The sequence below is a fragment of the Mustela erminea genome, chromosome 4, assembly GCF_009829155.1.
Source record: "Mustela erminea isolate mMusErm1 chromosome 4, mMusErm1.Pri, whole genome shotgun sequence".
NCBI lineage: Eukaryota > Metazoa > Chordata > Mammalia > Carnivora > Mustelidae > Mustela > Mustela erminea.
This window is the reverse complement of record NC_045617.1, coordinates 72,341,405-72,354,291: the sequence shown is the minus strand read 5'-3', so window position 1 is coordinate 72,354,291 and position 12,887 is coordinate 72,341,405. Positions and strand designations below refer to the sequence as shown.

Here is a 12,887-nt window from a genome sequence, read left to right as displayed (position 1 = left end):
AACTACCATTAAGCAAAACAATGTATATGTTGGCGACAATGGTGACCTACAAATAAAAATGTTGAATCTGAGGAGCGCCTGGGTGGCTCAGTTGGTTAAGCATCCAATTCTTGATTTCAGTTCAGGTCATACCCTGAGGGTCTTGAGATCAAGCCCCATGTCAGGCTCTGCACTCAGTCGGCTCGATATTCTCTCTCTCTCTCCCTCTCACCCTGGCCCTCCCCACTGCACTCGCTCTCTCTTTCTCTCTAAAATAAATAAATAAATCCTAAAACAACAATTTGAATTTAAGCTAAGTTCTTCCAAGCTGTAGGACTTTGGACAAGTGATATCAAATGAAAGGGCATTAATGTCTAAAGTCCTTTTCAGCACTTAAAATTCTGTGTATTTTTAATGTTGATTTATTCAGTACTGAGGCAAAGAAAATAAAATAATGAAAACAATACAATTCATGCTTTAAAGCACGGCTTAGAAGATAAACAAAAAAGAACACTTTGAAAATTATGAACTGCTGATCTGCAAGGCACACAAGACTGCCAGGTGCAAAGTACCTCTTTCCCTTCTACCTCCCCCACCCTCTTCCCCTTAGAGACTACAGCTTAGGCCACCATGTCTTCTTAACATTACTACTTAGGGATCCAGAGCTGGGAACCATCTGATGCAACTGTCTTTTCCTCACCATATACTCTCTTCCCCCTCAAAAGATGCACCCCACTTTTTTTTGTTTTTACTTCTTATGCCTCATTTAATTCCATCTTGAGCAACCACACTGTAGTTTGGTGGTATTTCCAGAACCCATCCCTGTTTATCTGTTGATAACTGATGGTTTGATCCACAGTTCCCCCATCAGTCCATATGACCTCAGTGAGGATCTAGAGCTGAACCCAGAATCCTGTGAACTAAGCCAATAGGGGCACTTACTTCCCCTCAGTGGGAGCCTCTGATTCACTGGGTCTTTGCAGGTGCAATCACTACATAAAGTATACATTTTCATACCAGACATGAACCAAGAATCTCGTGGTATGGAAGCTGACAAAGCTACCATGCTATATATGGAGTGAGAATGAACCTCCTGGAATGCCCCACAGGGAAGCTGAGTGGGCAGAAAGAGGTCATACCCCAGTGGAATTATGTGAAATCTAAGTCAAGCTATACCTGAATCATTAGTAAGGAGAGAAAATAAATTCCTCTTTTGTTGTAAACAGTCTGAGTTGTATTTCCTGCCCAAAAAATGCCTGCAACCAAAACAAAACAAAACAAAACAAAACAAAAAAAAACCCTAACTGCTACATATGTGTATATATTTGATAATGAATTTTGGTTCTAGTAGTTCCTCACATTGTCACCTGAGGCAAGTTATTACTTAACCTCTGGAGTCCTCAGTCTGTAAAGTGGAAAGATTCCAATCTTCAAAGATTCTCACGAGGATGTAAATTCAGGTGAAACACTGACCATGAGGCCTGGCAGGTCATCGGCACTCAACACATGGTAGTCCCTATTGTTGTTTTCCAACTGCTCTTTTCCAACGTGTGAGAGAATAAATGAACCTAATTACTGCTGACAAGAATAAAAGCAGAAGTAGTACAAAGAGAAAGCTCTAGAATTTGTAGTAAAATTGAAAATGTAACAAGTCAGATTCTTCAGACTCTAAAGCTCTTTAAGATGTATGGAAGTACCTTTCTGGGTTTTTCTCCATCACTAAGCTCCACTCAAGCACTTATCTATCTACGGTTAAACTTCTTCCTTAAATGCCAGTGTCTAGAATAAGTAAATGGGGAGATCATTGATTTGTAGCTTATTTATGAATCTAGCAACTATATATTTTGTATTTCAAACAACACAGGTTAAGAGACTTTCATTTCCTGTCAAATGTGCAGAGAATTCTGCTGTGACTTGCCCCAAACTCCTGCTCCTGATAGCATACTACAACCAACTATTACGGGTTAACATTAATTTATATTTCTCATTTTTCAATAGTCTCTGCCAAAACCATGTCATTACGCCAGTATATTCTGAATCGCTAGTGAATGGCAAAAACAAATATAGCAGTCGTGATTTAATCAGAGACTTCACTGTTAAAACAGCCAGCCAAAGTAGACACGTTTAGAATAGTAAATGGATAACAAAACACACTTACAGCCTCATTAATAAGAAGGCAATTAGGTCTTCTGGGAAAATTCATTTTCTAAAAGAATGCTAAAGCAAGCTATAAAATGCGAGTAAAACTGTGTTTTGACATGAATACTGTACACTGTCTATTACATCATAATTTTTCTCTTGAGAAAACTGACAAGAATCTGTTCTTAAGTATGAGCACAAAAGATAGTAAAAAGAACACCAGTGATATTTAATGCATTCTACCTAACTCCTATTCATTAAATTTGACTGTCCCATAAATGAGCTCCTCATTACAAAGATCCTTATATTATACTTACAAGAAAAAGAGAAATATAAAACAAGAAATTGCTTCTACTATTACTACAGAGGGAATATCATTTCCTGTATCAACATATCAATATGCTAAATAAAAATTATTGGCCTATATTATGTTTGGTTCCTTGATAATATCTTTACCTTTAAATATTCCTCACACAACACGTTCATAGTCAAAACCATTTAGCTTTATTTTTATTCTTCTATGAAACTACTTCTTCCAAAATCATCTGAGTATTCTTTTTTTTAAAAAAAGTGAGTATTTCTGTTGTTTTGATATGTCTAGGGCATTAAATTATAATTAAGAAAATACTGATCAGAAATATGATTCCAGGGAAATTTGTTTCATATCGTAATTAATCCCTTCACAATACTCTTACAATTATACAGTAAAGTGCATGTGACAAATCTTTTCAAACTGAGCTTTCTTTGTCCTAAAGCAGTGTATCACAAAATTACGTGTTCAAGCAAATCACCTGGGGATTTTATTAAAATGCAGATTCTAAGTCAATAGCTCTGAGAAGAGCTCTGATAAGTGACCACAATATCATCACAAGTTCCCAAGACTGACGTTGCTGGTGCATGGACCACAATTCAAGCAGCAAAATTCTAGGGCACCTTGGAGTTAATGAATCCACTGACCATGAGGCAGTCAGCCACCAATCCCGAGGTGGGCTGTGAGGGTACAAGAAAGGCTTCCTCTCTACTCTTGAATTTGTTGAATGACCTAAGGCGAATCACATCGAGGAGTTGTGGCCATAGGAAGCAGCTGCTAGGTCACCCCACCACCCAACAAGGATTAGGGGAACTTCTGTAGCTGGTCAGCTGCTGCTCTGGATAGGGTTTGGAGAATCGGCCTTTGGCAAGCAGCTGGTAAAGAGCAGGCCGCACTAGTAAGTATATATAAATAGATACCAATCCAGAGGAAGGTTTATTATTTTCTCATTAAAAGTATAGTACAATATATTATAGACTATATAGTTTGTTTTTCCATTTCAGTTTTTTCATCTATGAAATAGGCAAAGTAATTATCTGTTTTCAATACTCTTTCCAAAATATGAGTACAGGAGTTTGATTCCATCTGTAGGTGTCCTTAGCTTCCTTCTCATCTGAACCTCTGGACAATGAAGTTCTATCACTATTAAGATGTGTGTGTGTGTGTGTATCTACAATAAACATTCTTTTATTTTTCAGCTTTCCCAGAAAAATAAATGCAAATAATAACTCATCCAGACACTCTTTTATTGGGCCTTATTTCTATCTGCATTCCTCTTAAGAAGATAATTCCTAGAATGACTAACCTGTAGAAAAATTCTGCCAGCACTGCCCTGCTCATCATTTTTATTAACAGAGCTCTACAATCATATAAAGTGGAAACATGGATTATTTCATTCAGGACTACTTAATTTGCTCCTAAAACAATTGTAAGTGACAAAATAAGCCACTCGTAATTTTTATGGATTATCAACACACAGATGAGAATGCCAAAAAACTCCAAGCAGAGTAGAGTGGTGAAATGGCAACGTTCCACAACAGGATCGATACGATCTTCCACCCCGGCCACTGTTTTCCCAGAACCTCAACATTCTGGCAAAACCTCACAAAACTAATTTGAATTACGTACGTTCAGTTTTTATTACTAAAATATTAAATACAAAAGAATTCCCCTAAGAATACTTCAGGAAAATAATCCTCTCTCAACAGAATCTTCGTGGAACTAAGAAAAACTTGCGTGTGGAATGAAGTTTCTTTACGAGCACTGCTCATAAAAACACAACCTAAAGTTTACAATCTACCTCCAGAGTTCTCACCGATCATCAAAGATTCAAGCATGTTTTTTTTTCCATTTTTTCCATTTTCCAAAGTATAGTTGTACGCTTATCTCACTATTCTCAAAATAACAGGCAATGTGGTCCTCAAATTTGTCCTGTCCCCACCCTCAAAGAGGAAAGTCTCTCTTCCATTCAGAGATACCTAGGCACAAACACTCTGAGACATTAAAATATCATTTCATGAATTTACAACTTTATTTCTGGCTTCAATTAAAATTAAAATTAGCCTGATGGACAGACTGACTGACTTTGTCATCAAATACTAGTTTAAGACATCATGAACTGGGAAGATATCATTGTTCAGTAACCTGTGACAAACAGCATGAGTTTTGGTGAAAAAATAAGTCATGTTCAAAAGCAATTATAACCTTTTTAGGGAAAGAGAAACACCATTTGATAAAGGAACACAAAACAAATACATATGATCAAAGGATAAAGTCTGAGAGGAATACACAGAGGGAAATTTTTACATCTACAGAATAAGAAATGAATGTGTTTGGACGAAGGCAAAGGCTGACTCCAATAAACAAATCAAAAATAAGGTGCTTTTTTCCTTCTTTAGAAAAGTAAATAAAAGATCAAACGCGCGCCCACACAGGCGCAGGCGCGCGCACACACACACACACAGAATCCTGGTGTTCTTTGTTTTGTCTTTAAGAACAATCTGTAAACTCTCTTGATGTTTCCTGCTCCCAGTTGTGCAGCAATCCTCTTCCTGCCCTCCATGAAGAGCAAGTAGAGGAAATGGGAATAGCACAGGGCAGATGAGGACAGCATTTTCCATGCCTCTGAGAAGTACATCCATATTTAGCATGACTTACACTGTTTTTAATACACCTTGAGCGGACCTAGATCATGGCACTTCAAAAGCATTGGTAGGCAACAACACAGGTTCTCTATATAGGACCATAACACACGAATTAAATGCTTTTTAAAGGCCATAAAAATGTATAGTAAACCATCACAGGTAGAAATATGAGATTTGATGGGAAAACTGGCATTCGCTCTGGGTAGTGGTTGAATCATAGTTCCAGTTTTTAAGAAGATGTCCGGCACCAAAAGATGTTTAGCGGGAACAAAAAGACTATGATGTGTATGTGCATGCGGGCTTTGTTGTTGCTAAAAAAGAGTGGGAAGGAGTGTGGGAGAGGGGCAAAGCCGCAGAGGGGTTGATTTATTTTTCAAATTCGCATTTATGAATACAAAGAGAAGAGCTGTCAGCAGCACACATGCCAACCCCACATAGCAGCCAGACCTGCCTCTTCCCGTCTGGGTAGGCCAGACACAAAACGACATCTTGCAATCCAGGAAAATCAGCCCAGTCAGATATATGGAGAATAATGAGAGAAAAAGCAGTCCTGGAAATGTCCACTTATATATCATTACTACTGTTAGAATTTATAGTTTTAATGAACTGAGGGACTGAGCAATTCTGGTCAATCAAAACCAGAAAATCAGCAAGCAAACCTTGAAACAAGCTGTTTCTGATATATTTTCCTAGTAGGTAGTAAGTATGAGAGGAATTAACTTCACATACAGAGACATCACGGAGTCAGACACCAGGAGAGGGGCATTGTTTAGATGAGCTGCAAGGTCAGAAGGGATCAAGTCTGAGGGCACACTTACAGTATGACATGCCAGGAACCAGATCAAGTGAGGAGGATTCTGAGCTGCATTTTCAGGCTCACATCATACTAGAGACACAATAGTCCCTCTCTAGGTCATTGATAAGACTGCATCTAAAATGCTGCATATTTTTTCTCCATACTCTGATGAAAATCTGAACAACCAACAGTTGAACAAACAGCTAAACAAATGACTAAAAATATATTTTTTCTATTGCTAGAACACTAGGAATGTTAATCATGACTTTTCCACAGATTAGCTCAAATAACAATTTACATGAGATAAGCCAAAAAAAAATAAAAGAATAATTTCTCTCACTATACTGATAAAATTATATTCTGGCCAATAGGATATTTATGTTTAATAATGATTAAAATGAATGACTGGCAGAGGAAACATACACACACACACACACACACACACACACACATACACACACACACACACACACTCCTAAACAGCCCATCCTTACTAGGCAAGTGTGGGAACAAGCAAAGGAGACTAAAGCCAAGGCACTTAGTTACCTTAATGTATGACGCCTACAACCCAGAGAGCTCCATAATACTTTACAACTTATAGTGCCAGTTCACATAAATTATTTCATACCACCCTCATAAAAACTAGGTAGAAAGGTCAGATATTATTATCTCCATTTTACAGATGAGAAAGCTGAGTTTCCAACTAACTTCTGTGTGACTGGTTTTGTCAGGTATCTGAGTCCCAGGACAGAATATTGTCTTACATTATAATATGAAGAGATAACAGCTACATAATCCCATGAATATCAGTGCATCTTTGTGCTTCTATGCCTCAGTTTCCCCAGATATGACATTGTATCATTTTAAGTGAAAGATTAGGATAAAATAACATAAATTGATATTTACAGGCTGTTCTGGTTTTAAAGAGGCTCACCATGCAACATGTAGCATTTGTACACTTTCATTCCAAAAGCTAAGGAAAAAGTCACACTGATAAAAATATTATTAAATTTGTGGTTTAAAGAAAGCACAATGGATGAGTATATGACATATCCAACAATCAATATTTCAAAATTTGCGTTTGAAGTGTACTTCATTAGAAACCACATGATAATATCTAAAAGTAATAATTGGCCTTAATGGATGTGGTTTAAAAGACCTATTTAATAGGATATTTAAAAATTCTGAATATATATTTGTTTTAGACTTTTAAAGCTTTTTATTCAAATTTCTCAAAAGAAATAACGGTTCATTAAAGCAGAATCTAAGAGTAAAAAACAGCAAGAAAGTATACACCTTCAATCTCTGAATCTATGTATTTACAACAAATCTGACTGTCATAAAATCTGATGACAGTAGAATATCAAATGGATAACCAGAACACGAAAATGTTTACAAGACAAACTTTTAATTCATGATGAAAAGCAGATTCACAATCTGACTTTAAATAGGAGGAATAAAAAGCATTCATTTCTGGGCATATATGTAAATCCTGAATGGCAAATTTTTTGAGATACAGTCCTACAAGAAGTGCATTTATTAGGACTGCACATTCTCTTACTTAAACGTAACATAAAGTCAAATGTTTTGCTTTGTTACTAAAGCAAAGCCAGGCATATTTGGCAAAATTACTTAGAACTGGATATCTAAGAACACAATTGTTCACTAGAGATACCTAAACTCCAGGGTTCAAAAAAACTCATCTGTACATTCTGTTGGAAGGAGTTTAGTATTTACTAAAGGTCAATAACATTTAAAAGGAGAAATACAAAAGTTTCTTTACTGCTGAAAATGTATCCATCAGCAGTTGAGACATTAGTAGTTGCAACTCTGGAATACATGTAAATCTAATCATGCAACTGGTAGAATCCAAACTTTCAATTAACAAACTACATGCCTTTTGAAGCGTAGGCTCTCAATGCAGTGACAAACACTGTGCAGAAATCAATACCCACTCTAACTTGCCTGCATATAATGACTTCCATCAAGCATGGTTCCAATACCAACCAGCATTATATGTCAGAGATGCATTCAGCAGTAATGCTTACTCCAGAAAGAATTAAATTAAGCCATCGGATCATTCACTGCATAGATCTGCCGTCTGCATACATCACCAATATACACAGCTTTTCCTCTACATGCTGCATTTCATAATATGCCTTAGTGCACAACACATACTGCCACCTGAATCTGTGGTCTAACTCCTTTTACAGCGTTCTCCGGGGGAGGTGGGGGGGGGGGATGTAAGGGAAATAAACATTACTCCGGATCACAACAATCTGAGTTTATTTCCAGGAAGCAGGGCAGCCACAACACGGAGAGAATCTGACAAGCGCAAAGTAAGTTCGTTCTCCGCATTCTGCGGCCTCAGCCAAGAGCACGGCTGTCACTTGCCGGGTCTTCTCCGTCACCCCTCGGCCACCAATGTGTCTCCATCTGCACCAAGACCCAGGGCAGCCAATGCGCTTGCCAGCAAAGCTGAGCTGGGTGAACTGGCCAGAAAAGTTGTCAGGACCAGCGAGCGGCAGACAAGCGCCCGGGAGCCCGCTCCCCAGCATCCACCAGGTGAAACTTCAGAGCCCCCAGAGGAGAGAACGAAAGAAGCAACTAACAGAAAAGATAACAAAACTGGAAGCGTAGAGGACGGGACTGGGAGAGACGGGGTTCCACGGACTTCTCTGAGTGGCTTTACCAAGAACCCAAAGAGCCACCTGCAAGACCACCCCACATCCCTCCCTTTGGGCTCAGCCGATTGTCGCTCGCAGCCCCCAGCATCGAGGCGGGCTCCGGGGGTCACCGCGCCAGCTTCGCCGTGCCTCCGCTGGAGGAGTGGTTGCCACAGCCAGGGTCCGGCTTCCCCCGTCCGGCACCCAGACCTCGCTGCCCAGGACGGCTCGGTGTGGGTCCTCAGAATCATATTTCAAAATATCTTACAGGCTCCGCCAGCACACACACGGAACGTACTCCACGCAGCGCCCTAACCCACAGGGCAAAACCAGGAGCCGCCAGCGCTGGGGGAGGAGAAAGGGACTGGGGGAGGGACGGGGAAGTAGTTAGACAATAGTCAAGGGAGGTTATTCCCGGGACAAAAAGCACCTGGCAAAGCGCGCGGAGGTCAGTCCCTTCCAGTCTCCACATTTCTGACAATGGCTTCGGGGGGGGGGGGGGATTCTTTTTTTTTTTTTTTTTTTTTTTCCTTAAACGCTCTCGAGGCAGACAGCAACAAGCCCACACCAGGAGCAAAAGAGTAGCCGGTCCCCAGAGTCGTTAACTACTTTTTCCTTCTCTCTTCCCCGGCGTGGTGCAGCGTGCGCTGGACGCGGAGGCTACCAGTTTCCCAAGAAAAGCAATGTCTCCCCACACTCCCGGACAGCCCTGCCAGCCTTGGCCCCGAGCGAGCCTCCGAGAGGAACAATGGGTCGCGGAGATGAAAGTTACCTGCGCCAAGTGGCGCCCAGCCCGGTGCCCCGCGTCCCACCTACCACAAACTCTGGGGACATCTCTCCCTCTGCCCGGCGCCCCCGCCCGGGCCGCCAAAGCTTCCCCCGAATCCTTGCCCACCCCCACTACCCCCCCCCCCACCGGCCCCGGCGAAGAGACGGCTTCAGCCCCCGCGAGCCCCGGGCCGGGGGCATTCGTCCGGCATTCAGAAACCCTTCCCGCTCCCACGCCCACCTTCCGGGCCACTCACCTGCGGAGAACTGGCCTTGGGCCGACCCCAGGGGAGACCGAGGGGAGAGAAGCAAGAGCGCCACAAAAACAGGCAGCGCCGCCGCCGCCGTATCCATGTCGACTTTGGGAGAAGTTTCAAGCAGCTTTGCAAAGAGCTGCCCGGAGAATCGCCGCGAAATCCACTACCGAGGTGCCGGCCGGGCCTCGCGGGATGAGGGCGGGAAGTCCGCCGCCGCCCGCCGGCACTTTTTCCTTCTTCGCGGTCCCCAAACTACCTCAGGGGCGCAAGCGTCGCCCGCGTCGCCGGCCGGCTGCGGCGGCAGCTCTCCATGCTCAGCGGAGGCTGCTCCTGTTAGTCAAGAGTTACTTTGCTCGGGGAGGGACGGGGGCGGAGCCGGGGGTGACGTCGCCCCGCGGGCTCCGGGAGCTTCTGAGGAATGCAGGCTCGGGCGCGGCGCCGCCGCCTCCTGCCGGAGAGACGCGCGCCAGCCGCGGCCGCGCGCCCCGCGCCTCTCGCCGCCTTTGTTCGCCGCCCGCCGCCGCTCGAGGGAGCGGGCGGGAAAAGGGACCCGCGCCGCTGGCTGCCCTGTTGCAGAAATGGGAGTCTGAGATGCGAGTGTTTGGTGAGCCGTGTAGCGGGACCGCAGAGGACGGGCGCGGAGAAAGCCCCAACGCCGGATCCGAGGCGCCCTGGGCTTGTGTCCCTGGGTGGAGGTCCCGCCGGAGCGGATGCGGGTAGGAAGAAGCGCGAGTGTAGAAGCGCCCTAAGGAAACACCCACCTGCATGGAAAACTCACTGTTCCTTATTCCTGTAATGAGGACTAAGACACCCCACCCCTACAGAAAACTTATTACTCCTTACGATATAAAAATAAAACTTGAACCAAAATAAACGTTCGGTAACTTTCCAGTGTGAGCCGCTGGCGTGTCTCCTTTCTGGTTTACTTGTCATTTGCCCAATATTTGGATTTACTCTCTGCTTCGCGGACTTTTTGCTTGTTGTTCTGAAACCTTCCGGCCTCTTTCCGTTTCTTCCCTCAGGAAGAACCTAAGAACTGCATCAGGGCTTAGTATGTTTTCTTTTCCCGTAGGTCTGCTGGAGTAGAAAAGGTGTTTTGCTTTGTTTTAAATATCTAATGGGTACTTAAGACAGAAGTATTTAACAAAAGGACTTTCCATTGACAATGAAAATGGCAACCAGCGATTTCATCCGGAGGAAAATGATGTTCTATTATGACAGTAAAGTATTTTACAGTTTGCTAGTTCTTCAGCAGCGTGAAGTGGTTTCACCATATGCCACATTTACTTGCTTCTGTGAGAAGACTATTTAGTTGTGCACTATATTCATTTTTGTAAAATTTTCAAATAAAATAAATGTCACAACTGAATAGATATTTTTATTGAGAATTTTACTGTCATATATACAATTCCTAGAACAACTGAATCTATTGATTGACATCTGTCAGCTACTCATATCATCAGCCTTTGTAAACAAGACAATGTGAAATCTAATTTAACATTCATATAATTTATTTACCAAGCAATATATCCCTCCTCTATACAAATTAAATAGATGCTATTAATGACCAAGTTTATGATAGAAACGGAAATATATATATGTATGTGTATATATATATATATATACACATATATATGTATAAAATCAGGAAGAAAAAGACTTTTAAAAAATTTTGCTAAGAGTACAAGCTTGATTAAACAGAATTTGGAGTCTTCTGGCTGGCTCATTAGCACACTGACTAGCCCAACGCTTGTCAATTCAATTCAGCCCAGTAAAATTCATTTTTCCTTAGGGTACAGGGTATAATTTTTTTTCAACTCACTAACTTAGAATTGTTCACATATCACTGTTACTATTTCTTTGATTGAGGGACATTCCTAAATCCTAAGTAATAAAATACTGAAGGTCATATATTTTCTTTTTGAAGGAGTAAGCAGAACTTCATAAAATTTAACAGGAATATACCTCATGAAAAACAAACAAAAACCCACCACCCATATACTAATACTTTCTTGAAAGAAAGCTGAAGGAAGTTCATGACTTGGTAGATTTGTTTAAGCACACAAAATGCTTGTTTGAAAAATTGACATATGGTGTCGGGGAGATACCACACACATTTTACCTTGCTTATTCCTTGGGTGAACTGGCGGAAGATTGATTTCACTTTACCTATCCTGTTATTAATAACAATAACAGGCAATGTTTACAGAGCACTTAGAACGTGCTAGGCTCTGACTTAAGAATGCAGTGTCTCACTGAGTTCAGACAACAATTCTTTGACATTGCTACAATTATTACTCCCATTTAACAATTGAGGAAACAAGATTAGGGATTAAGTAATTTGGTCATCAGCACTTCTATGAGTGAAAAGTGGGTAAGGGGAAACAGGCAAGAAAATTCTTGAAAAGGAATCAGCAAACTAGCAAGAATGACTTCTGAACAGAAGCCAAAGGAATAAAATAAAACTTTTAGATAAGTAAATCGGTCCTTTTGTCCTTAGTTGTCACAAATGCTGGCCAGAGTGGATTGAAATCCTTTGAGTAGAGTATATTTGTCTCCACAAGGTATTTGGCAAGTATTTAGAACTTACTAGATCTCTGTTTATTTCACAGAAAATAGAATAAATGAATATATCAATCAATCCACAGAAGAAATATAAATTTGGTATAACTTTTAGAAAAAGTTAGTCAACATGTATTTAAAAATGACTAAAATGATCATATTCTTTGATCTACTGACTACTCTAATAAGCCAAAATATGGAAAATGCTGTATACACAAAGGTGTTTGTCATTTCCAAAAAGGAAAAGTGGAAATCACATAAATGTCCAACAATAGGCAGATTCACAAACGTTATCTAGATAGAATATCTCACAGCCACCAGAAATGAAAGTTATAAAAAAAAAAAAAAGGAGCAAGTTGCAACATAAGAAAATGCATATAATAAAATGTTGCGTAAAAAACATCAGAAGACAGTGAGAAGTTTCAGTTCGGGAAGATGAAAACGTTCTGGAGATGCACTGTAGTGATGGTTATACAACAATGTGTATCTAATACCACTGACTGCGTACTTAAAAATGGTTAAAATGGTAAAATTTTATGCAATATATGTTTTACTACAATAAAAAAAATTAGAAGACAAAAATCAAAATGTAGTACAATTACAACAGAAATAATGAAGAGTGGAAAAAAATTAACCATGATATTGATAAAATTGGTAGTAGATATAGACTAATAAAATTTCATAATTGCCCTTTTCTATTTTCTTACCATTTGGAGTGTATGGTGAGAGTATATCCTTTAAAGAGGATAGGTTTGTATTCTGATT

General features: G+C 40.7%; 1 protein-coding gene across 11 annotated transcripts in view; it reads right to left on the bottom strand.

The window, feature by feature from the left end:
* PTPRK (protein tyrosine phosphatase receptor type K) overlaps positions 1-9,762 on the bottom strand; it is a 553,251-nt gene extending 543,489 nt beyond the window's left edge. For all 11 annotated transcript variants that reach the window (XM_032339563.1, XM_032339566.1, XM_032339569.1 and 8 more), the window contains exon 1: positions 9,561-9,762. In XM_032339563.1, the coding sequence (XP_032195454.1) occupies positions 9,561-9,657 (97 nt within the window). In that variant the 5' untranslated portion in view covers positions 9,658-9,762. The remainder of the gene's footprint in view (positions 1-9,560) is intronic.
* Positions 9,763-12,887: the final 3,125 nt, after the last annotated feature.